This window comes from Muscardinus avellanarius (assembly GCF_963383645.1).
Source record: "Muscardinus avellanarius genome assembly, chromosome: 1".
In the NCBI taxonomy this organism is placed as follows: Eukaryota; Metazoa; Chordata; class Mammalia; order Rodentia; family Gliridae; genus Muscardinus; species Muscardinus avellanarius.
In genome coordinates, this window is record NC_137786.1 from 236,323,916 (window position 1) to 236,347,470 (window position 23,555).

General features: G+C 59.2%; 1 protein-coding gene across 2 annotated transcripts in view; it reads right to left on the reverse strand.

Annotated features, from left to right (window-relative positions):
* Positions 1 to 23,555, reverse strand: part of SHANK2 (SH3 and multiple ankyrin repeat domains 2) — a gene marked incomplete at both ends in the record, with an annotated part of 444,067 nt that overhangs the window by 267,514 nt on the left and 152,998 nt on the right. Inside the window, 2 exons of one of the 2 annotated variants that reach the window (XM_080711506.1) lie at positions 1,746 to 2,064; positions 5,586 to 5,622. In XM_080711506.1, coding sequence (XP_080567632.1) covers positions 1,746 to 2,064; positions 5,586 to 5,622 — 356 coding nt within the window. Of the gene's footprint in view, positions 1 to 1,745; positions 2,065 to 5,585; positions 5,623 to 23,555 lie in introns of those variants that run through there. The other variant, XM_080711505.1, reaches the window with a different exon arrangement.

Sequence of the window (23,555 nt, forward strand, 5' to 3'; positions counted from 1 at the left end):
CATGTGTACGCCTAACTGCATACACAAATGCACAGTACACACCCACAGATGGACACACACACGCAAACACACACAAGCACACACACAAACTCACATACACGCATGGGCCTGTGCAGACCTAAGTGCACACACACGCACCAGCATGCACACTGCACAAACACACAACCACAGGTACGGTACGCAGCTTTGACTCTTTGCTGCGCGGGCTCCTTGGCAGGGCCTCTAGTTCCTGGCCTTCCCAGTGGGATTAGATCTTGTGCTGGGGGAAGGGGAGGCCGCTCTTTATGATAATCACGGCTGCAGCCCAGAGTGTGAGGTGGAATTGGCGCTCTCCTGGGACTCCTTTAATTTCGCTTTCAACTGTTCTTAGCACCTGGAACTGCTCCCCCGGGGTTGCTCAAAGCGAGAACGAGACCAGAGCAGGGAGCTGGCTCTTCCTTCTGTGCTGGCGGGAAGTGTGGCGGGCGACAGGCCGGGCTGCTGCAGCTCGGGCATCTGCCGAGTGGCCAGGAGGTGATGACAGCCGAGGCCTGGTCAGCAGCCGATCAGGACAGTGGCTCCGTCCCAGGACCACTTGAGCGCTGACCCCTCCGGGCTTGCAGAACCGCTTCCAGTGGTGGCACTGCGCGGCAATCTCCTCCCTGGCACTACTGAGCCCAGCTCTCTCCGGGCATGGCCTGGGCTGGCACAGCTCACCATAGGCAGCCTGGGGCGCCCAGGTAGCAGAGATTGAGCCTGCATGCGCGTACTCACATACACACACTCACACACACTCCTACAAACACATGAACACGCGGGGCAGGTCTGGGACCCGAGGCTAGACCAAAGAGGCTCTCAACATTACCACCGATACGGCACCAGCCAGGAAAACCGAGTTCACAGGAAAACCACACCTGAACGCCAGGTCCCCAGGCCCCAGAACCAGGCACCTGGGCGTGGGTCATGTCGGCCGTACGACCCAGGCCAGACCCAGCAGAGCCGAAGCGCAGGGTGCGGCCCAAGTCGGAGCCCACAGGCATCGGAGGCCGTGGCAGGCCGCCTTCCCTGCAGCTGCTTGGTGGCTCAGAGCAACCAGAACCAAACGCCAAACGCGGTGCCCTCCCCCAGCAGTGAGCTGACCCCAGAAACGCATTCCCCACCCGGGGATTCGGAAGGAGGGAGACGAGGCAGAGGGTGTGCGCAGCACCTAGAGCTGCCGGGGATAGGGGCTCAGACCTGGAGCCAAATGCCCTGGGAGGAGGGCCTGGCCATGAAACTCCAAGTGGCCCCTCGGTCTGCCCGGCGCTGGCCTGTCCTGGAGTCACTGCCCCCCGGGAAGGGGGCTGTTTCAGAGACCCATCTGTGCACCTGCTGCTCTGGGCAGACTCAAAGTCCCTACACTGCAGCACCGGCTGACACGGTTTCTGTGGCTGCTGGGTACACAGCTGGCCCCCTGGTCCTGGTAGACCCTCTCAGTCTCAGTTTCTCATCTGTGCTGGATTTCTCCTTGTTACTAACGTGTGAACTTCCACGTGGATGCGGTGCGCTTGCAGGGGGACCCGCGCAGAGCTTGGAGGGGGCTGGGCACAGATCACTCTCCCTGTGTCCTCTCCCTCTTGGCAGGTGGCCCACAGGGCGGCGCGAGGCCCCAGGAAGCCCCCCACCCCCGCTGCAGCCTCGGAGCTGCCCTGTGGTCTCCTCTCAGCAGGGCAGAGGGCACGGGTCCCCTTCCCAGGCCCACCTCGCCCGCCTGCCCGGCTCCTTACCCTACGTGCCAGTGTGGCTGGGACCGCTTGCCATCCTCCACGGCGCCGCCCAGCCTGTTGAGCGACGGGGAGCGGCTGCGGGGCCCGGGGGCGTAGCTGGCGATGCTCTTCGGGGCCCCATCCGGCTTGCTGGGCACCGGCTGCAGCAGCTGAGGCGAGAGGCTGCGGTGGGCAGTGGCCGTGGGGCAGACGGCCCATTCGGGCGCACCCGCGTGGAGGTTGTTGTCGCTGTTGGAACGCAGCAAGACCCGGGGGGCGGCCAACGTATTGGGGGGCCGCCGCCTGCGGTTGGAGTAGGCCGGGGCCTCTCGGAAGGGCACTGGGTGGGAGAGAAGGGGAGAGAGGCGGTGAGCACGTCTGGGGGCATAACCATCCGGAGGCCGGGCCGCGTGCAGCGAAGCCCACCCCATGCGAGCCCAGGACGCGAGCCGTGAGTTCCCTGTGGAATCCGCAGCGGGGCTCCCCGCGGCCCGGAACTCATCCCCAACACGGAAGCAGAGACGGTGGGGACGAAATGGTCTCCACGGCACAGAAACTCAAGCCGAGGTCTTGGATGGAAGAGACTCGGGGTCTAAGCTTCCATCGGGCCAGCGCCTGTGGCGTCCATGGCCTGGGAAGACACGCTGGCTTGGACACAGGGACGGGCCGCCCGGCTCACAGTCCGGACACTGAGCTGCCGCGGGGCTCTTCCTCCTATGGACCTGGACCTGGCCTCCTATGGGTAGAACCGCGTGCCCCGAAATTCACAAGCTGGGTCTAAGCCAGCACCTCAGAACGGGGCTGCACTTGAGCAAGGGCCTATGCATAGGTAACAGGTTATTAGGGGTCACCAGGGTGGCCCCGATTCTACGTCATGATGGTCTCATGAGGACACAGACACACAAGGTGTACCGGGTAAAGACACCGCCTGCAAGCCAAGGAGAGAGGCCTGGGAGGAGCGGGCGGTGACCCCTCCATCCCGGGCCCCCAGCCTCCAGGACGAGGGGCAGTGACCGCTCGTCATAAACCACCCGGCTTTATGGTCCTTGACCTAGCAGCCCCAGCCAGTGAGCGCAGCCGGCCAGTGTCTGTGAGGATAACCACTCACTCCCTCTTCCCGTCGAGCGGGAGCTTCATGAGATAAAGCGGATGGGCAGATGCGGAGAAGGACATGGGGCCACCGTGCTTCCCGGGAAGTCTGAGCAGAGCCGTGTGCCCAGGGACTCAAGAGGCCCTGCCCGGGGACGGCGAGGAACAGCCTGCAACAGCCCTGGTGCTCAGAGAACTAAGTCCGGAGCAGGGTGGCCTTTCCAGGCTGGGCCTGTCCAGGAACAGCCGTCCAGGCTGCAGGGGACAGCAGATACCATGGCCCCCGAGGGACCCACAGTGCTGAGCGCCATCCTCACTGGTCAACACCATTCATGCAGGACTTCTGCCCAACGGCTTCAGAGAGTGTGCCTCCCAAGGCCAGGGGTGTTGTCCAGCAAATGCGGGCTGCTGGGGGGAGGGGACCTAAGGGCTCAAGAGGCTGTCACACAGAGTTTAGGAAAGAGGCTTGCAGAGTCTACCACCCCTGCTGCTTCAGGACACAGGCCACAGTGCGGCTGGCCACAGACGCCAAGGATGGCTGTGCCCAGCACTGAGCCAGGCGCCAGCCACTCATAGCCGGGGGACAGAGGTGGCCCTGGCAGAGCTCACGGGGACAGAGGGGGCCTTGGCAGAGCTCACGGGGACAGAGGGGGCCTTGGCAGCCCCTCCTGGGACAGCTGTGTCCCCCTGGGATGCTGGACCACCAGGATTGGGAGTCAAGGGCGGGAAGGCACAGGGGCTTCCTGGGGACCTGGCATTCTGGTTCAGTGTGTGAGGGAGGGAGCCCACAGCTCAGCCACCCTGCCTCTGCAGGGAAGCCCTTCTTTATAGGATGGCGCCCCCAGCAGCCGGCTGGCTCATCAGCAGGACGTCCGCCTATGCCTACTTTGGCCGGTAAACGCACTGGAGAAGGTCAACCAGGCAGGCTGGGGAGAGGACAGGAACGGGAAGCCGGCCACGTCCCCCCGGAGTCCGGAGGCCCTTGTTCTGGGGCTGAACCTGGAGCCCGCGGCTGCCCACCCAGGAGCACCGCGCTCTGGCCAGGCCCCCACGCATGTGCAGCGCACATGCGCATGAGAACCTCACCGGTCTCTCCCTATGAGAAGCAGAAACTAAGACACCTCGTGGGGCGGCCGAGTGCTCAGCACTGGGGCTCTGCGAACGGCTGGGAGCGACGGGAGGCGTTGGAACTGCCAGGCGTGGCTCCCTATTGAGGGCTGGCGACCCCATGACCTCGGGACGGGGTTGTCCATGGAGACAAGGAAAGTCAGGACTCTGGTAGCATAGAAGCTAACAATCGCAGGCAGACAGACCCAGCCAGGAGAAAGCGGTCCACAGCCCCTAGGCTTCCGGGGGCACGCCTGGGGAGGGACGCCAGGGCCTTGCCTGCCACGTGGAGGACCCCGCCTGACCTCCAGACCCGGAGACCTCGGCACCGGTGACGGGCCTCCTCCTCCATCACCCGTCCCCAACCACACAGATGATTCTGTTTCTGACCCATGTCACGGGTGAGGTATTAAGACCCTTAACAGAAAAGTGGTGAGACGGGGGACGATCCTGCAGCAGCTAAATTAAGCTCATTAAGGAAGAATCCACGGAGAAGCAGAACACACAGAGAATCGTCCTGGCGCCATCACCCCCGGCTGGACTTGTCACGCTCTTCGCGAATTACAGGAATTGAAGTCCCAGAAAGTGAATTTCAGCAAATGAATCTAAGCACAGCTGTTTTCATATAATTCTCTAAGAATGGGTCTGAGGGCTGATCATCAGAGGCCATAGGAGAGGAGGATTAAAGATTAAAAGAGCAGGGACATGTTCTCAAACGTTTTACCCTGAAGACCAAGCGGAGGATGTGGATGGAGCCACCCAGGTGACGTTAGGGTGAACCTCCTAATGAAAATTACCTCGCTCGATGGCTAAGATCCGCGTTAATTTAGTTTCCCGAGCACTGGAGTGCCTCCGGTGTTGTATTTTACGATGGGTGAGCTGGGGCTGGGGAGTGCCTTCCTCATTTCCTTAAAGTAACATCTCCCGAAACCCGATTTCATCAGCCCGAGAGCACCCTGTGTCTGGCAAAACTCTGACGAGAGCTTACACGGGAAGGCTGGGTTTCCTTTTCTTTTCTTTCATTTTTGCAAAAAGGGTTAAAAATAACTCTTTTCCTGTCTGAAATGATTAATATTCCTCCCAAATGTTTCCCTCTTTGGGGCAATCTGCAAACTCTAGGTGGGTGGATATTTTCTTAGCTGTGTTACATGCATTTTATTTATACATTTCTTTCCCCGCAATGAGAACCGCACAAGGTCTGACAAAGAGCGGATGCACTTTTAAAGTCTGGCACGCTGGCTTCTCCGGATCGCCCCCGGGGCCAGCGCAGGGGCGCTGAGGAGGGGCTCTAAAGCAGCCAGCCCTGCGCCTGACCTTCCCTGGCGGGCGCTCCGTAGCCCTCCGGGTCACCCACAGTAAGGCTTAAAACTTCCTTCAGGATCCCCAACACTTACTGACAACGGTGCCCTCTAGCCCAGTCACCGCTGGAATGCAAATCGCAAGGGGCTGGAGGCTTACAATCATAATGAAATAAGGCACTTCCAGACCCGCTAATCTTCCAGACCAAGTAAAGCCAAACCGACATCATTATACCCTTGGCTGACGGGGATCACAACCGGCAATCCTCGGAGGAGCTGGAGTCCTCCACGTCCCCCCAGAGCCGGCGAGAGCTGCTGGGTCCGAGCCCCACGCTCCCGGCTCCCGCTCCCTGCAGCTTTTTCTTACCTTCTTTCTTGGTGAAGGCATTCAACAAGGACTTCATTTTCTCTCTGACTTTGGCAGTGGTCCGCCCGTTATATAACCTTCTTGGAGGGAAGGAAGGCTAGGCGGGCAGCCCGGCCCCTGGGTGCTGGAGCAGCTGGGACCCGGGGAGCGGCTGCGACGGACGTCTGGGCACTGTGCGCTCCCGAGCATTGCTGGGCATGCCAGAGCCAGCGAGCTGGTGACAAAGCCCACCCCATATTCTGCCTGTCAGCTGGGAACCGACTGTGCAGAGACCGGGGCTGCTCTCGGAGCAGGCTACCTCTTCTACTCTGCTCCCGAGGGCAGGGCGCCGAGGAAGCGGCCCCGCGCAGGGCGGACGCGCAGCGAGCACCCAGGAGCTGGCGGCCAGGCGGCACCGGGAGGCATTTGTGAGACTGAGTCCCAGTTATCCAAGGAAACCCTGGCTGGTGCCGGGCGCTCCGCGCGCCTGTGGCTAAATATAACACGCTGTGCTTTTCTTTTTTTTTAAATTTTTTTTTTTTAAAGAAAAAGCCAAGTCTGTTTGTCAGCTAGCAGATGTGGTAGGAAACATCCCGGCAGCAGACAAGGTGCACACCAGACCCGCGAGAAGCCGAGCTGGCACCCCGGGAATCTGAGGACGACCTACATTCTAGACACGAGGTCCCATTACCTCCCTGGCTCGTCCCATTGTGATAGCGACCCTAGGAAAAAAAGCAGGATGCTGTGCCCTCCTGCGTGGTGCTTTTTTTTTTTTTTTTTCTTTAAGAGGGATAACAAAATGAACTGCCAGGCAGCCAGGGATGGCTCGCTGGATGGCAAGCAGCTGGAAAAGCCATCTTTTCAGAGATGCTCTCCAAGTGTCTCTGGCATTGAAATGCCCACCTGAGAAAGTTCCACCCAGAAGGCAAACAGGGCGGGAGGGGAGTGTCCTGCCTGCCCTGGGGCGGGGGACGGATATTTCTATCCAAGGACAAAGGTCTTGCTGGAGCTGGATGAAATATGGGGGGGCGCGGGGGGGGGGCAAGATTCTGCAGCCCAAGGCATCTAGCATCTGCTGCGGTGGGGCTGTAATTAAGTGTGCTTTTTTTTTTTTTTTTTTTTTTTTTTTTTGCGGTTGCTAAGAGAACTGCTTCCGAATCTAAAAAAGATGGAAGACAGAGGAGCTGGGGAACCAACAGGAACACTCAAGTTGAATTCCATATGGTCGACACACTTCCCATCAACAAAAAATGGCGGTGGGAGAGAGAGGGGGCTGGCGTGCTGGAGCCGCGGGCGCCGGCCTTGCGGCCACGCTTGGGACGGTGAACGCGCCCGGCCCGGCCGTAGTGCCTCATATCAGCCGGGCACTGAAGCACCGTCTCCCACGGAACATACAGGGAGCATCGGCCACATCAAAACCACACCGTGCCACGGAAGGCAGGTGCGCTTTTTCAAAGATGCACACTGGGAAACCGCCCTGGGACCCAAGATGCCACCGAGTCCCACACACGGTCCATGCAGCTCCTGGGACCTTCCGGACGAGGCTGACCAGCTCTCAGCAGAACCTGGGTCGGTGCACAGTCTCCCCTGGGGACGGATCTGCTTCTGGCTCCGTGTGGGAGGAACTGAAGCCTTCTCCGAGGCAGGGCACGCTCCAGAGCTCCTGATGGCGGGGCTGGGGGGCCTTCTGGAACATTGCGGTGTGCTGGCCAGAGGCCTAGCCAACTTCCCCAGCTGGCCAGCCCTGGGAGGCCGGCGTGTGGGTGGGTAAGGGGAACTCCTCCATGGGCTGGGGGCCCGGCCAGCCACGTGCCCGGCCACGTGGGCCCAGGAAGCTCGCCAGAGCTCAGGGAACTCTCTGGGAGACCCAGCGATGCTCGGTGCTCTCTCCATCTGTCCGTGATCAATATCTTCCCAAAAGCACAGAGCCTCATTCCGAGCCAAGCCTCCATGCCAGCCACTGCTCCTGTACAGCCGCGGGCGCGCCAAGAGGCTGGGCGCGCGCCTTAGACCCTGCCGGCACCACCCACAGCTTCCACGGCCCCCCGCCCCTGTGAGCCGCTGGTGACCTTGGGTGGAGGTCGTGGGGGAGACTGGGCATCCTGCATCATCTCCGACTTGCAGAGGAGGCAGGGCACTGAAAGGCCTTCGGATACACTGGCGGGACGTGCAGAGGCCCCCATCTCCGACTTGCAGAGGAGGCAGGGCACTGAAAGGCCTTCGGATACGCTGGCGGGACGTGCAGAGGCCCCCAGAGCAGAACCTGACCCCCCCCCCGCCCAGACAGGAGCACACAGCGGTGTTCACATGTGGCCCAGGAGAAGTCCTGCGCACGAGCCCCTATTCCTCCACACTGCCCACAGGCGGAGACACAGAGAGGAGACAGATGGGGCCCCTGGATGCCCCCCCCGGAGGAGGAGGAGCCAGCGTTCCCCAGAGCAGGTGGCTGGCCTGGGGTGGAGCAGGCCTGCTGCCCAGACCTCGCCCGCACCCTTGAGTTGTGGACTGTGCAGGGCCGTGCAGGCTCAGGGGACAGGAAGGGGGCACTGAGGCACCAAGGCCCACCGCCCTCTCAGAAGGCACAGGGAGGGAGGGGGCAAGACCAGGTTTTGGGTGTTAAGACCAAATAAAGACCCCATGCAACTCCCTGCATCGACTTTGCCCGACACACAGGCCGCCTGTGTCCGTACTGGCATCACCCGCCCTGTGCCCGGCCATACCTGCCCGAGGGAACATGTATTTCCCACCCACGGGGAGCGGCCATCCACCACATCGGCACCTGTCTCAGCTCGCAGCCCGCTCTGCCCGCTCCTACGGAGAGAACTGGTTCTGCGGGGCGGGGAGTCCTCTGGGGAGCGTGGGGGGCCTGGCCTCTCACCGCTGCGGCTCCCTGTTCTTGGGGTCCTCTAGGGAGAGCACACGTCTGTCCCCCGTGGGCCGCTTTCTGGCCTTGACCCGGGTTGCTTTGTTAGGCCGGACAGCATGGCAGAGGTTGGGTTAAGTCCCAGGAGTTGGGTAACGGTGGCTCTCAGGACCCCGAGGATGACAGAGCTGGGGTGAGGAGCAAAGATTACGATGAAGAGCTGGGTATGGTGGCGCAGGCTTGTCACCCCAGTACTTGGGAGGCTGACAGGAGGGTCGCAGGTTCGCAGCCAGCCTCGGCTGCTTAGCGAGGCCCTCTGCAACTTAGTGGACCCGTTTCAAAATTAAATAATAAAAATTAGGGCTGGTGGTATAGCTTGGAGGTAGAATACCCCCGAGTTCAATACACACACACGCTCTCACACACACACAATTAAGATGGAGAAGGGGAGTTCTGGAATCCTGTCTCTTTTGGACCCCACTACCACCACCAAGGTCCTTTCCGCAGAGTGATGCATCCTATACAGATTTGGGAATTCTGGGGCGTCCCTGTGGCACCCCTCCCTGGCTCCCCATGACCAGCTGCAGGACTCTGGGTGGTGTCGGTGGGGCTCAGGGAGCTGGGCGGGAGACTGCCCAGGGTCCTGCAGGGGCCAGGTCTCCCTGCTTGCAGCCATGGGGCCGAGTCGGCCAGGACCACATACCAGATAGGCCCTGTGTCTGCTCTTCCCCCCAACCAGAGACCCTTCGTCCCTACACGGGCTTCTTCACTGAAGACCTGAAATGGCCCCAGAGGCGCGCGCTGGCCACGTTTCTACAGAGCGGTGGAGAGGCTCCATGCCTCGTGGACGTCATGGGCAAGGGAGATGGGCCAGGGCTGCGAGCCTGGACCACAGAGTGACCGTCTAGCCCCTGCGGTGGACCTGCCCACCCCAGGTGGCGGCGGCACCTCTCGTGTCTGGGACTGCGTGACGTCCATGGGCATGTAAAAAGTGGGAGTGCAGAGTGGAGGGGGGGCTCTGGAAGCAAGGGGTCCCCCAAATAAACTCACACTGCCAGCCTCCTTGCCTGGTCCCTTGGCCACCAGCTCTGCCCGGCTCAACCTGGCTGCGGTGCCAGCCCCTTGGCGGGGCCCGTGCCAAGCCTCTGTGCCCCCCTGGGGCCTCTGCAGGCCATGGCCTGCACCCCCAGCCCCAGCCATCGAGGAATGTCCCTCCTCAGACCCAGACTCACAAGCCCTTTATTTTCCACATCTTTTGACAACTGCCTGACCACAGGCCAAAAATAATTTTGCTTCTTGAATAAAAAAGGCTCTGTGCACACCAGAACATTCTAGAGCATTCCAGGTCTGGTGTGGAGGAGGCGCCAGGTATTTAAACACGCAGTGAGGCTCCGACGTGCCGGCGGGTCTTGGAAAGATGGCGCCCTGGGTGTCGCTAACGACCTTTGCCGCGGCTTCAGCGTGGCCGTGCGAGCTGAGCTGTCCGGCTCTAAAAGCTGACCCTGCCCTACGTGTCCCACAGCTGTGGTCTGGCTGGCTAAGTGACCTCAACCCTCAGTTCCCCTTCTACACAATGAAAATAGCCGATTCGAGGATCGCCGGAGCTCATGTCTGCAGTACAGGGGCGGGGTGAGGAGACGGGACGCACTGGGGCAGGACCACCCGGGGGCTTCCAGTGCTGTGACCCTGGAAAAGCCCCTCTATGATCCCTCTGCTGGTCCTCATCTATAAAAGGGTGCCGATGGTGCCACCCAAGGGTGGGGGAGAGAGAGAGGGAGGGAGGGAGGGAGGGAGGGAGAGAGAGAGAGAGAGAGAGAGAGAGAGAGAGAGAGAGAGAGAGAGGGAGAGAGAGAGAGAAGAAACAGGATTGAACCCAGGGGCGGCATTCTCTGTTTTTCTTAAAACAGAGTCTAACTAGGTATGCTGAAAGTGTCGCTAAGTTGCTAAGCCTGGTCTTGAAATTGCGATCCTCCTGTCTCAGACTCCCAAGTACTGGGATTACAGGTGTGCACCATTACACCAGGCTAAGACATTTAAGTTCAAAAGTGTGCGAGTGAGCTGGGCGGGGTGGCACACGCTTGTAATCTCAGTACTTGGGAGGCTGGGACAGGAGGACCACAGGTTCAAACCAGCCTCGGCTGCTTAGTGAGGCTGTTTCTAAGTAAGAAATAAAATTGGGCAGCAGGATAGGGATGTAGCTCAGAGGTGGAATGCCTTCAGGGGTGGCCCTGAGGCCCCTGCTGCCACCTGCCCCTTCCCTTGAGCCTGGGATCCTTCCTGGATGTGTCTCGGGGACCCCGGCCTCTCTTGTACGCAGCCCCGCATCCAGCCTCCAAAGCCCTGACTAGGGTCACAGGCATAAAGCCCAATTCAGTGTTGGGCACTCCCCTGAGTTCCTGACCCCGGTCCTTATCGGCACACGACGGGGCCCGTCTGTGGGATCCTGGGAGACCCACTCTGGCTCTGTTTCCACAGCCCAGGGACCCTCCAGGATCCCAGTCCCCTTCAATGGCCGCATCTCGGGAACATCACAAACGCCGCAGACACCCACATCTTTGTGCAAAATGACCCCGCATTATCGCTGCTGCGACTTTTTATATCTGGCTTTATTTATAAAAGTATGATTCATTTAACAATTATTATGAGATGAAGAAGCATTGCCTACTAATATTTAAATTGCAGTCATCTAGAGCTACGAGGAGAGGGAGCGAGGTCTGCTATTTTGGAGGTGGGACGGGCAGGAGGAATCTGCTCTGCTCTCAGCTGGCAGACTCCAGGCTCCATGGGGCCCTGGACAAGGCGTCTGCACAAGCTTTCTTAGCATCCAGCATTCCTTCCCTCCTTCCCTCCCTTCCTTCCTTCCTTCCTTCCTTGGTACTAAGGATTGAAACAGAGGCATTCTACCTCCAAGCCACAACCCCAGCCCCCCTCCTTTTTTTTTTGAGTCTAGGGATGGAACCCAGGGGCATTCAACCTCCGGGCTACAGCCCCTGCCCTATTTTTTAGTCTTTATTTTGAAACAGGGTCTCACTAAGTTGCAGAGGGCCTCACTAAGTAGCTGAGGCTGTCCGCAAACCGCGATCCTCCGGTCTCAGCCTCCAGAATGCTGGGATTATAAGCGTGCGCCCCCACGCCCGGCTTGACCCCAGCCCTTTGTACTTTTTATCCTGAAATGGTCTTGCTAAGTTGCCGAGGCTGGCCTCGAACCTGCAATCTTCCTGCCTCATCCTCCCAAGTCCTGGGATTATCAGGTGCATGGGCCACCATGTTCCACTCTGCTTTTATTTCTGAAAGAGAAAGAGGAAGCCGGGGCTTGGGGGTGGGGGTGGGGGCTCCTTAGACCTTCTGAAGTTCGGTTTCCTCTGACCTCCCATCCGGCCCGTCCTGAGCCCCCTCTCATGAGCTAAGCTGGGACGCAGGCGCAGGTCCTCTGGCTTGATCAGCGGAGTCTTTGAGGCAAGCCAGCTGGGAGGCCCTGAGGGCCAGGTAGGCACCCGCTGGGTTTCCAACCCGGAGGGAGTGCACCTGCTTCCCGGGGCGGCACCTAGAGACCTGATCCTCTTACGGCCTCTTGTCCACAGGCAGGGAAGGCCCAGCTTGCGGCGTGAACAGGGGACACCAGAGAACGCACAGCGTTTGCAGTTTGAGCGGCGGAAGGACAAGAGGCAGCTATAACACCGCCCTGACGGCGGGAGGCTGGGAGGGACGGTGTCCGCGTCCGTGTCCTACCCTGCTTTGACCTCAGCGTTGGACCCTTTGCGCCTGCGCCTGCACAAGAACAGGACCGGTGGTGGGACCCACTGAGGTCCTGCAGGAGGCGCAGGCGCAGGGGAAAGGCACTTCCCGGCCTTCTATCGGCCCCCGGCAGGGATGCTGCATGCACAGCGGCACCTGCCTCCACCCCGCCAGCTGCTCCCTCCCCACGGCCTCCTGGACCACACCCTGGGCATCGTGTACTGGGCTGCAGAGGCAGGGACCTGAGGGAGGCCCGGGTCCCTGAGGACGTGCAGATCAGACCCCCAGCGGCTCCCTCCGCAGTGATGCAAAGCGGCCGAGGTCTCTGGAAGGGACTTAGAACAACCATGCCCATTGGGCTAAAGGGCTACACTGCCGACTTCCACAGGCTGAGGAGCCCGTCCCCATGGGATGGTATTTGGAGCTGAGGACGCTGCGGATGCCTAGGGTTAGGTGAGGTCACAAGGGTGGGGCACCACGGTGGGATTAGCGGGACCCACTAATAAGGAGATGCGGAAGCCAGGCACGGTGCTGCACACCTGTAATCCCAGCACTTGGGAGGCTGAGGCGGGAGGCTCACAGGTTTGAGGCCAGCGTGCCCTAATTTAGCAAGACCTTGTTTCAAAATAGGGATAAAATAGGGCTGGAGGTGTAGCTCAGTGACAGAAATCCCCTGGCTTCAGTCACCAGTGACGCACACACAGGCATGGACGCAGGAACACTCATGCACACACATACACACGCTAAATTAAACGGAGGCACACTGTCCACCTCCCACAAGGGGCTCATTGGCTGAGTCCTTCACTGGGATCCCCTTGTAAAAAGTGTGTTTTCTAGAAGTGTCCCCACAGCAGGGGCCTTCGGGGGCCGGGACAGGGCAGGGGCAGTCGTGCGCCCTGCCGTGCTCTGGATCCACGCAACACAGCACCAGTGGGAGCTTATGTGCGCGCTCCGGGTACTTTGACATCCGCGTGCAGGTCAACATCGGGCTGGGATTGTGCCCCTTTTAATCGTGGGTGTCTTTGGTTATGTGCCACACTTCTTCACCTGTCTAGAGACTTCTGACTTTTTACTGGACGTCGTGTTTGAGGTGTGGTGGAGAATCTGGGCTCTGGGCCCGTCCTCGGAAGCAAGCTTTTCTAGCAGGAAGTGGAACTCCTGCCAGAACAGCCTGTCCTGGAAGCGTGGTCTGAGGTTCTGCTGGAGGAGTCGCTATTGGTTTGGTCCTAGGAGGAGCCCTGACGCCTTGGACCCCCCAGCGCCCCTCCGTGGACAGCCCACGCTCCTCCAGCACGGCGGCATTCAACTCTGTCCTGTCTCCTCTGTGCCAAGAGCCGCTGAAATCGCCCCTTGGCTCTGGGCTTCAAGCTGCTGTTTCCCGCTGCACACCCTGGACACACACCTTGCACACGCCAGCTCGGGAGGCTATCAAAGATTTGAGGGCAATTTCTGAGCAGGTTGGGGTGCTTGTGTTTGCAGGACTCCTCCTGTACTTCCAGCCACTCAGGCAGCCTCAGCCCAACCGCCAACCTCTGAATCCTCCACCCAGTAAGACCCCACTTCTGTCAGGGAAGCCCTGATGATCCCGGGCCTCACCGGAGCCTCCCCTGCCCAGCACAGGCCGCCCGTGGTCCCAGCATGGCCAGTTCTGTCTTCTCTCAGTTGCCTGCAAAGCTGATAAGCAGCTGTTGGTGTTTATACAATTTCTGTCTGGAGTCTGCATCTGTTATCAGCAGCAGGGTTCTCTGGCACGAGCTTCCACCCCTGAGGGAGTGTGGAAATTGTGGGCTCGTGAGCGTACTTATAATTATACTTAATAGGTGTGCGCGTGTCGGGCCAAGGACAGCTCTGCAGGCCTGACCACCTAAAGACAGGAGGACCGCAGGTTCGAGGACAGCCTCAGCAAGTACTGAGACTCTCATCGACCTAGTGTGACCCTGTTTCAAAACAAAAATAAAATAGGGCTTGGGATATAGTTTGGAGGTAGAAGGCCCCTGGGTTCAACCCCCAGTACAAAAAAGAAAGAAAGAAAGAAAGAAAGAAAGAAAGAAAGAAAGAGTAAGGAGCACGGTCACCCAGGACGTGAAGCGCCGCTAACGGCGCCGGGAGAGGCCGCCTTTCTCCTTGCTCCAGCACCTCCTCGGTGGAGCCAGTGCAGACTTGCATTCTGGAAACTAATTAGGACTTGGTGACCGGTTTAACCTTCAAAGCAATCTCTTCCAGGGCCGAGCTGGGGCACAGTTAAGATTAGACACCACAACAGTGCCAGGGAGCCCCACAGTCCAGGAAGAATACAGCCTTTCAGGGAGGGGTCCGGGGAGGGGACCGCGAGCGAGGTCATCTGTGGGCTGGACAGTGGCCCAGGGGCCGCCCGCGGGGCTGCAGGCGGGGAGGCGAGGGGGACCTCTGTGACCTGCAGGCCACCCTGCAGAGCGCGACGAGGACTAAAGTGGTGTGGACACCATGGCGACCCCCCAGCTCTTGGGCATGCTTCCTGGGGCAGTGCCAGCCTCGCTTTGACCAGCAGCTGGGGGTCAAGACAACCAGTGTCCCTACCACGCACAGAGAGCCCTCACCCACCACACTGCACGAGGCCGGAGTCGCTAAATTGCACGTGTGTGCAGCCTGGATATACCCACGGCTGGGCTGGCAGTCCCCTTTCCCCCGGGCCTCAGTTTCCCCACATCCAAACAGGGGGGTATGCTCTCTAAAAGTCCTTTAGCTTGCTAAATCCAAGGACCCTGTCAGCTCTGAGGGGCGTCCTGATCTGAGAAGGGACCCCAGCAGAGCAGAGGGTCTGGACGGAGGTTCTGACATCTGGTGTGGCTGGCATGGGCAGCAGAGACTGAGGAGGTCAGCTCTCTCCCTCCACATCCTCCCACAGATAACAAGGCAGCCCCCTTCTGGGACTAGGTGGCCGATGAGAGCCCCTGAGGCCTTCACTGTTATTAAGGTAGGGCTGTTCCAGGCAGGGAGCTTGAGGAACAAGGGGGTCTGTGCCCAGGGGGCTCTGTGAAATGGGTCTCCTCTCAGGTCCTGGCCACCCATCACTGGGCACTTTTTTGTGTGTGGTACTGGGGATTGAACCCAGGGGTATTCTCCGAGCTACAAACCCAGCCCCTTTTATTTAATAATTTTTTTTTTTTTTTTGCGGTACTGGGGATGGAACCCAAGGGCATTCTATCTCCAAGCTACACCCCTTGGCCCTATTTTATCCTTTATTACTATTACTTTTTCTTGGTGGTACTGGGGATGGAACCCAGGGACATTCTGCCTCCGAGCTTTATCCCCAGCCCTATTTTTTTATTCTTTATTTTGAAACCAGGTCTCACTGAGTTGCAAAGAGTATAAGTAGCTGAGGCTGTCTGTGAACCGCGATCCTCCTGTCTTAGCCTCCCGAATGCTGGGATTACAAGCGTGCGCCACCACGCCTGGATCATTATTCTTTATTTTTAAATAGGGTCTCACTGAGTTGCAGAGAGCCTCACTAAGTATCCGAGGTGGGTTGCAAACCTGCGATCCTCCTGTCTCAGCCTCCCAAGTACTGGGATTACAGCATGTGCCACCATGGCTGGCTTTATTTTTTGTTTTGAAATAGGGTCTTCCTAGGTTGCCAAGGCTGGCCTCAAACCTGCGATCCTCCTGACTCAGCCTCCCAAGTACTGGGATTATAGGTGTGTGCCACTGCGTCTGGCTAGCACTGGGCACTCTGAGGGACCCTATCGGGCCACTGAGCCAACAGGACTTGACCGTACCTCACGGGGATGAGTTCAACTGCACCCCAGAAACCCCCTGGCTGGCTCCAGCCCCCTTTAGAGATGGTAGTGATGGGATAAACCCAAATTACTAGTGATGGCCACAGCGACCCAAGCCATCATCTGCTGCACACCTGACATCTCTCCTCTCTGCAATGCCTCGCGGTGGGCCGACTGACTTGCGGGGTGGAGAGAGAGCCCTGGTGTTGGAGGTGATGGTCCCCTAGGCTCGGGGGTCCCCCACTCCAGGCAGTCTTCTTCAATGCCTCTCGCTCTCCCCAAACATCTGATTTTAGACCCAAACAGCTGGTGTGACCTGCCTCCGGGCTCTCCGCGCCAGGAGACGTTACCTGGCGTCATCTGATAACCCTAACCCTGACCTGTGCCGGGAGCCTCAGACCCCCCCAAGAGGGCCGGGCGTCGGGGGCTGGGCCGGGCAGATTGCAGGCCACGAGGTCAAGGTTGGAGGCTGGCCTCTGGAGGGGCCTGGGGGGCTTCTGGAGGCAGCGGAGGGATGAGCGGGGTAGGTGCTAAACCATGTCATTCCCAGAATCCGTGTTTTCAAAGCCCCGACTTCTAATGCGAGCTCATTCAGATAAAGGGCGTTAATGGAGGTGATTCAATTAAAATGGGGTCGCTAGGGTGGGCTCCATCCACACGCCGGTGTCCTCTAGGAGAGGGTCAGGACCCAGACACACACAGGACAGCCGTGTGCGCACACGTGCAGAAGATGCCCTTGGCACAGCCTCAGGAGAAGCCAGCGCGCAGCGCGGACCCCCAGCCTGCAGGCCCTGGGACAACAGCCGCCCGGTCAGGCATCCTCAGACGCACGACGGAGCCCAGCCGAGACAGTGGGTCCTCCTGCCTTGGCCGGGGCTCCTTCCCTGGGGTGGCGGCCTTAACCGGACATCTGCCTGCTCGGCCGGGCGAGGTGGCCCTGGCGGCCACTCTCCCAGGCTGCTGGTGGGGCCCCTGGGGGGGCCTTGTGCCCTCCCCACTGCTCGGCATCTTTGTTCCCCTGATGGGGGAGGCTCCAACACATTAGTTCAACTCATTAGCACTCTGTTTAAAAAAAAAAAAAGAAAGAAAGAAAAAATAAAAACCCTGACAAATGTCCCATTTTCTTATTTGGGTCAGCAGAGCAGTGCCTACAAGATTAGAGCGCCGGCTTCCTCCTGAAACCGCCATGCCTCGATCCACTGGGTGGGGGCGGGAAATGTGTCCCCAGGCTCCCGTCTCGCCAGGGTGGTCAGCACCTGCGGGAGGGAGCGCAGGCTCGCCGGCCGCCCGCCACGCCGCTGCGGAGGGGCTGGGGCCCGCAGCCGGCCGCCTCCTTCCCGCCACGGGCACTTAGCCTATTGCCACAGATTTACAGTGTCCTGTTTGATGTTACATAACATTCCTAGAGGCAGCACTGTCCTTTTAGAGGACAGATTCCTTAGATTGGAGCCTAAATGCGTTTGCGCTCCGTCAATACGCGGCCCGGACGTGTCCCGCACCAGCGACGCGCTTCTTGGGAATCATCTCTGAGCCTTGGAGGACAGCCGCGGTCAAAGGCCCGAGTATTTCTACGGTTTGGACACACACGGTAGATTGCTTCCCTCAAAGAGGTAAATTGAGCAGGCCACTGGAAGAAAACTTCCTCTTAAAAAAATAAAAGTGGGTTGGTGTACTCATTCGAGTCACCCCTCCATGCCAGTCCGGTATGGGGCTGTACCTATCCGCTATATTTCTATCTTTTAATAAACTTCTTTAAATCTTAAAAAAATAAAAAATAAAAGTGGGATCTTCAACTGACATGTCAAGAAAGTGTGTGTCAACCAAAACACAGTAAATGTTGAGGAGAGAGAGAGTCAGACCGCTAATAAGGGCTTGACGCTGTGGCGGATTGTGAGAAGGCGAATTCCACCTGCGGGAAGCGCCGGCGGCAAAAGTTTTTCCTTCTAAAGAAAAGCAGAGAAATGGAGTCTGGCGAGGCCAAGGCTCTTCCAGGTCTCTGCTAAGCACAAGACAAAATCCCTTCTACGCAGCCGCCTCAACTACCAAGGGCGCGTGCTCGGAGCTGGGAGGCCCGCACCGTGGACGGAGGCTGTCCCCGGGGGCTGCCGGTCCCCTCTGCCTGCCTCGGGACAACAGGACATGCCACCCTAGCCGCCAAGGACGCGGGCCGGCCCGCAGGCCCCGGACCGTACGCAAGGCCCCCACGCCATCCACAGAGCCTCTTCCCAGCGGCCAGGTCTAATTTCTGCACGTGAAACTAGACCCTAATAAAAAACAGAATTTCTGGGATGGGAAAGAGAGAGAGGCCCCATGAAATTAAGAATCAAACAGAGGGCCCTTCGTGAATGAATAAACATCTCCCATAATTACCCAGAGATGGAAGACAGGCAGGACAGAACAAAGGGTAGAGACAGCAGGCTTCCAAGTTGTTTGAGGCGGAGGCTGAAAATAGACACCAGAAAGGGGTGCTGGGCAACTCGGGTTTGTCTCGGCTTCCCGGCTTCCCGCGACTGAACAGCGCGCGCCCTGGGGCAGTGAGGACCTCCTGAGATGCTGGGGCATCCACGTCCCCAGGAAGAGCCTGTGGCCCGAGGCGGAGGCCTGGCCCCAGATGCCTGGTGGGGGCCCCTGGGGGGCAGCCACGTACAAAGGCAGCTGAAAAGAAGCCGGGCGTGGGGCGCACGCTTGTCATCCCAGCATTCGGGAGGCTGAGACAGGAGGATCGCGGTTTGTGGCCAGCCTCGGCTACTTAGCGAGGCCCTCTGCAACTCAGTGAGACCCTGTTTCCAAATAAAGAATGAAAAATAGGGCTGGGGGTGGAGCTCGGAGGTAGAATGGCCCTGGGTTCTAGCCCAAGTACCAAAAAACAAAAAAATGGGGGTGATATCGGCTCATCCAGGTAGAAGACAAGCTCCCCCTTGGGGGGTTTCAGAAAAACCCTGAGCCCTCAGCATACTGGGCTGCTCCTCTGTAAATTAACTAAACAGCAAAGCCCAGTACTTGGGAGGCTTGAGACAGGAGGACCATGGGTTCAAGACTGGCCTCAGCAACTTAGTGAGACTCTGAGCAAACTTGCGAGAGCTTGTTTTAAAACTAAACTAAATTAAAATAAAAGGGGCCGGGGGCGTTGCTTTGGAGATAGAATGCTGCTGGGTTCAGTCTACAGTATCCAAACGAAAAGGCGAGAAGGACCGAGAGAAAGAGAAAAGGAACACGAGGCTGGTGAACGCCGATCACCGGCCCGCGGCCCGGGCGGCCTGTTCTCAGGACCGAGAGGCACCAGCACGTTCGATGCCAGCTTGCGTGGTGCCCGGCGAGCCAGCGAGTCACGTCGCGTGGCAGCGCGCTCATTTTTCTGAGGGGGCCACCTCAGCTCAGAGAGATTCAGGAACCTGCCCCCGGCCACACGGCCAGGAAGAGTTGGGGCTTGGTGCTCTAATGGACGCCACGTACCGGCCCCTAAGATGTGTTTCGGGACGGGAAGGTCACCCAGAAGGTCACGCAGGCCCCTGACACCCAACGCCTGGGAGCACAGGGTGCTGGTGCAGGGTTTATGTGTGTTCAAAGGCCTCTAGCGTGGGGCGGCATCTTCCCGTCTGCTAGAAGAGACCAAGACCTAAACTGGGAAGGCAAACCCCATCCCCAAAGGGTGCAGGGCCAGGCAGGGAGGAGGGGACCCCGGCCCGGGACCTTCCCTGCCCTGTGCCCCTTACAAGGTTCCACGATGGCTCTGGGGAAACTGAGCCACAGGACCGTGTTCAGACTCACCCGTGCAACCGGCCAAGGGTTCCTCCCCTGACGCTGGCACAATGATGCCAGGGCTCGGGGCTCGGGCCCCTGATGAGAGCCCAGGTCGGGGTTCCCTTGCCACGTGGGGAGGGCGGCGAGGGGCCTGGCAGCGGGGGGAGGGGGCTCCACTCTGTGTCTTTAAGCGAGCGAGAAATGCCAGGAGGCGCAGCCGTCAATCCCACAATCTGCTGTCAGTGTTAAAAACAGGGGGACGCGCCTGGCTGCCAGATCGCCCGCCCGCGAGGACGGTACTGCCCCCTCCACGGCATTTTTAATTAATTTTAAACTGCTCCGGAAAAGGGACAGCACAGAAAACCCGCCCGAGCGTCCAGTGTGCGTGGCTGCGACCCCCGGCCGGCGCCGTGTCCGTGCCCCGCAGGTCCCCAGCCACCCACTGCCAACTCTCGCGACGTGGGTTCCACGTCAACTCGCCCACAGCCTTCGGCCTCGGCTTGGCTGTGCTGGGGGCGCCCCCACCCGCAGAGCCCTGGACATCTGGCTTCCATGGCGGGCGCAGAGCCAGCCCAGGAAGCCCCATCAGAGAGGGGCAGGACCGGGAGACCGTCCTGTGGAGACTGGACAGCGACCACCCCGTCCACACTCTCGGGCAGCGGGAGGCGGGCGCTGGGGCCGGGCCAGCCCTGCTATGGCGCCTCTGTCCTTCTAAGAAGACATGGCTGGCCAGAAAGGGTGGCCTCACACCTGTTCCTGACAACGACTGTCAAAAGTAGCCCGGGGCCCGCCGCTTTTCACTTTCACAGCCAATTCTAGGGAAGATGGGGGTCTTCTCAGGACAGGCGGCTCACTCACCCATCTTAGCTACAGCGGTATTATTGCTGCTGCCGAAAAAAGAAGCCAGAACCCCGGATCCTCATGTGAAATCTGATTTTAAATACCAGCGACTGGTTCCTTTTTTTATCAGCGGTGCCTTACAGTACGGGCAGAAAGAATCTGCCCCTGGGTGGAGGTTTGAAGGCGGGCGTCTTGGGGCCCGTGGGGGTGGTTGGCTCGCTAGGTCCCTCTCCGAGTGCCCCCCGAGGAGGCAAAACAGCCCGCCACCCGCTTGACGCGCGGGATTCCCGCCAAGCCCAGCCTTCAAAAGGCGGGCCTCGCGTGAACTCAGCGCTGCGCTGTCAAGCGAGCGGCCAGGGCCCCCGGAGGGACCTCCGGAGGGTCTGCAAAACGGGCTCCACCGTCCTGCGTGGTAAGCGCCGGGTCACCCAGAGCGAGGGGGCTCTAAACCGCAGAGCTCGGCAGGACCGTAAGTGTGCTGGTGGGCACGGCCATCGGGACTTGCCCCCGACCTGTGTTCTGCGGAGCAGTGGCGGAACTCGCTAGAATCCGGCCCCCACACCTGTCTTGCGAGCTCGCCGGGGCGAGAGGCCGGGCGATGGCGCGGAGCAGCAGTGGCGATGCTCGTGGGCACCGGCCCGTGTTCGGAATCAGCGACCGGACTGCTCTCTGCACGGAGACCCCGGCGCCAGCCTGCTGCGAGTCCCCACAGGCCTCGGTTTCCCCTCTGTTGTGGGAACGCAGGCGTGAGACTCTAACATCTTCACACGCACCGGCTCTCGGCAGCGAGACTTCTCCCTCTGAGGCTCCCTGTTGTGACTTTTTTTTTGAGATTGAAACCGAAGAAAGGTTTACAAGAACAGAGTGTCAAGCCTGTCCTCCGCTGCCGGGTGGCTGCCTAGGGGAGCACAGGCGCAGTGATTGCCTTACATTCCCCACTCTTTACAAAGGCATTTTTAATTGTGATAAAATACATAGAACATTCTCCATCTTAGCCGCTTCTTTGGGGTGGGGGAAGCCCTGGGGGGAGAACGGGGCATTCTACCTCTGAGCTATACCCGCAGCCCTTTTAATTTTTTGAAACAGGGTCTTGATAAGTTGCCGAGGGTCATGCTAATTTTCTGAAGCTGGCCTCTAATCTGCAGTCCTCTTGTCCCAGCCTCCCAAGTACTAGGATCACAGGTGCGCACCCCATGCCTGGCTCATTTTTTTTCTACAAGCAAGTTTTTTATTACAAAGGCAGAAAGAAGGGAGAAAATAATATAGCACTGCATCGGAGGGACGCAGTGGAGTGCCTTGAAAATATGACCCTTGCCGGGCGTGGTGGCGCACACTTGTCATCCCAGCATCCGGGAGGCTGAGACAGGAGGATTGAGGTTCGAGGACAGCCTCAGCTACTTAGTGAGGCCCTCTGCAACTCAGTGAGACCCAGTTTCAAAATAAAGAATAAAAAACAGGGCTGGGGGTGGAGCTTCGAGGTAGAAGGCCCCTGGTTCCATCTCCAGTACTATAAAAAAAAAAAAGAGAAAGAAAAAGAAAAAAAGACCCTTAAGTTTTTGAGCACAGAACAGTTTTTATAAAGATTCAGTGTCTCCCATCTTGCTTAAGCGGTCTGCTCCTGATGCAGGTGTGGGCCCGCCCATTATCTCCGGAGCAGGCCTTTTGGTATGATTATAAGGATTCACTATCTCCGTCCTGCTTGGCCAATGGATAATCTTTCCATCTGATGCAGGTGTGCCCGCCCATTATCGCTGGTGCAAGCCTTTGTTACGACCAAGATGTAAGGGGTCACGTGGACCACCGCCCATGTCCTTGGGGAGTTTTCTCCTGTCTGCTAGAAGTTATTTCTTATGTCAACTTGTCTTTACAATATGAAGGCCCTGGGCTACAACTCTTTTGTGTACTTGGTAATCACTTTTGGTGAGGGGACTCTGCAGGGTAACAGCCGCGGGCTCATCTTAACCACTTCTAAGTACGCGGCTCAGGGGCTTACATGCAGCCAGAGGGTGGGCAGCCGTCACCGCCATACCATGCACTTCCAGAACGCCCTCACCCCCCAAACTGACACTCTGTTCCCACTAAACACTGCGCCTGCCCCTCCCCGGGCCTGGCCCTCCCCCAGCCGACTGTGTGTCCGGCCTGGTGACTCTCGAGACCTCGTGTGGAGCCACACGGCAAGTGTGCTCTGTGGCTGGCCGGTTCTGCTCAGCGTAATATCCTCCAGGCCCATTCTTGCCAGCGTACGCCACCACTTCTAATCCTCACAGCAGTACCCGGCATTTGGTACTTAGATGGAGACCTGGGCTCAGGGAAGTCCAGCCGCCTGCTCCGGGTCACACAGCCCTGCGTGGAGCTGAGCCTGGGGAGGCCCGCACGGCTTCTACCCGGACAGGGAGCGGCAGGTGGAGCCATGACGTTCAAGCAACGGGGTCACTTTTCCTTAAACGGAAGCCCATTCCACCTGAGCAGGGGGGTGCAGTTAGTCACCCTCCGTCCTGCCCACCGGGCACTCCAGAAGCACCCTCAAGGACCTGCTGGGAGTCAGTGCGACATCTGCATTGAATCGAAGCCTTCTGCCAGGCTCCGGCTCTCAGTGCCCGCCCAGGCCTCGGACGCTGCTCCCAAACCCCCACCTGAGGGCATCTTAGGACGCTGGCAAATTGTATGGAGGCTGGGAGGGATGGGTGCCCACCTAGGAGAACGGCACAGCAGGCTCACACCCCACAGAGGCCAGACTTGAGGTTCTGGACAGGTGTCGTGAAACAGGCCCTCGCTGGGGCCCGGGAGGGTCACCCCCAAGGCCTTGAGTCTCCCCGGGCCCCAGCGAGAAGCATCTGAGACTCCCTGGCCCTGCAGACCCCAATCCCTGCAGGGCTTGGGTGGAGGTTCACAGAGGAGCCCTGAACACCCACGCACGGACAGCCCCTAGAAACACAGAGTAAGAGGGGGAAGGAGGGGCGGAGGCGAGGCTCCCCGGAGCAGCCTTCCTCTGCGGCCAAGGGGCAGACAGCCGTCTCAGCCAGGTGGAGCCCGAGCCTCCAGAGCCGGCCCCAGGTG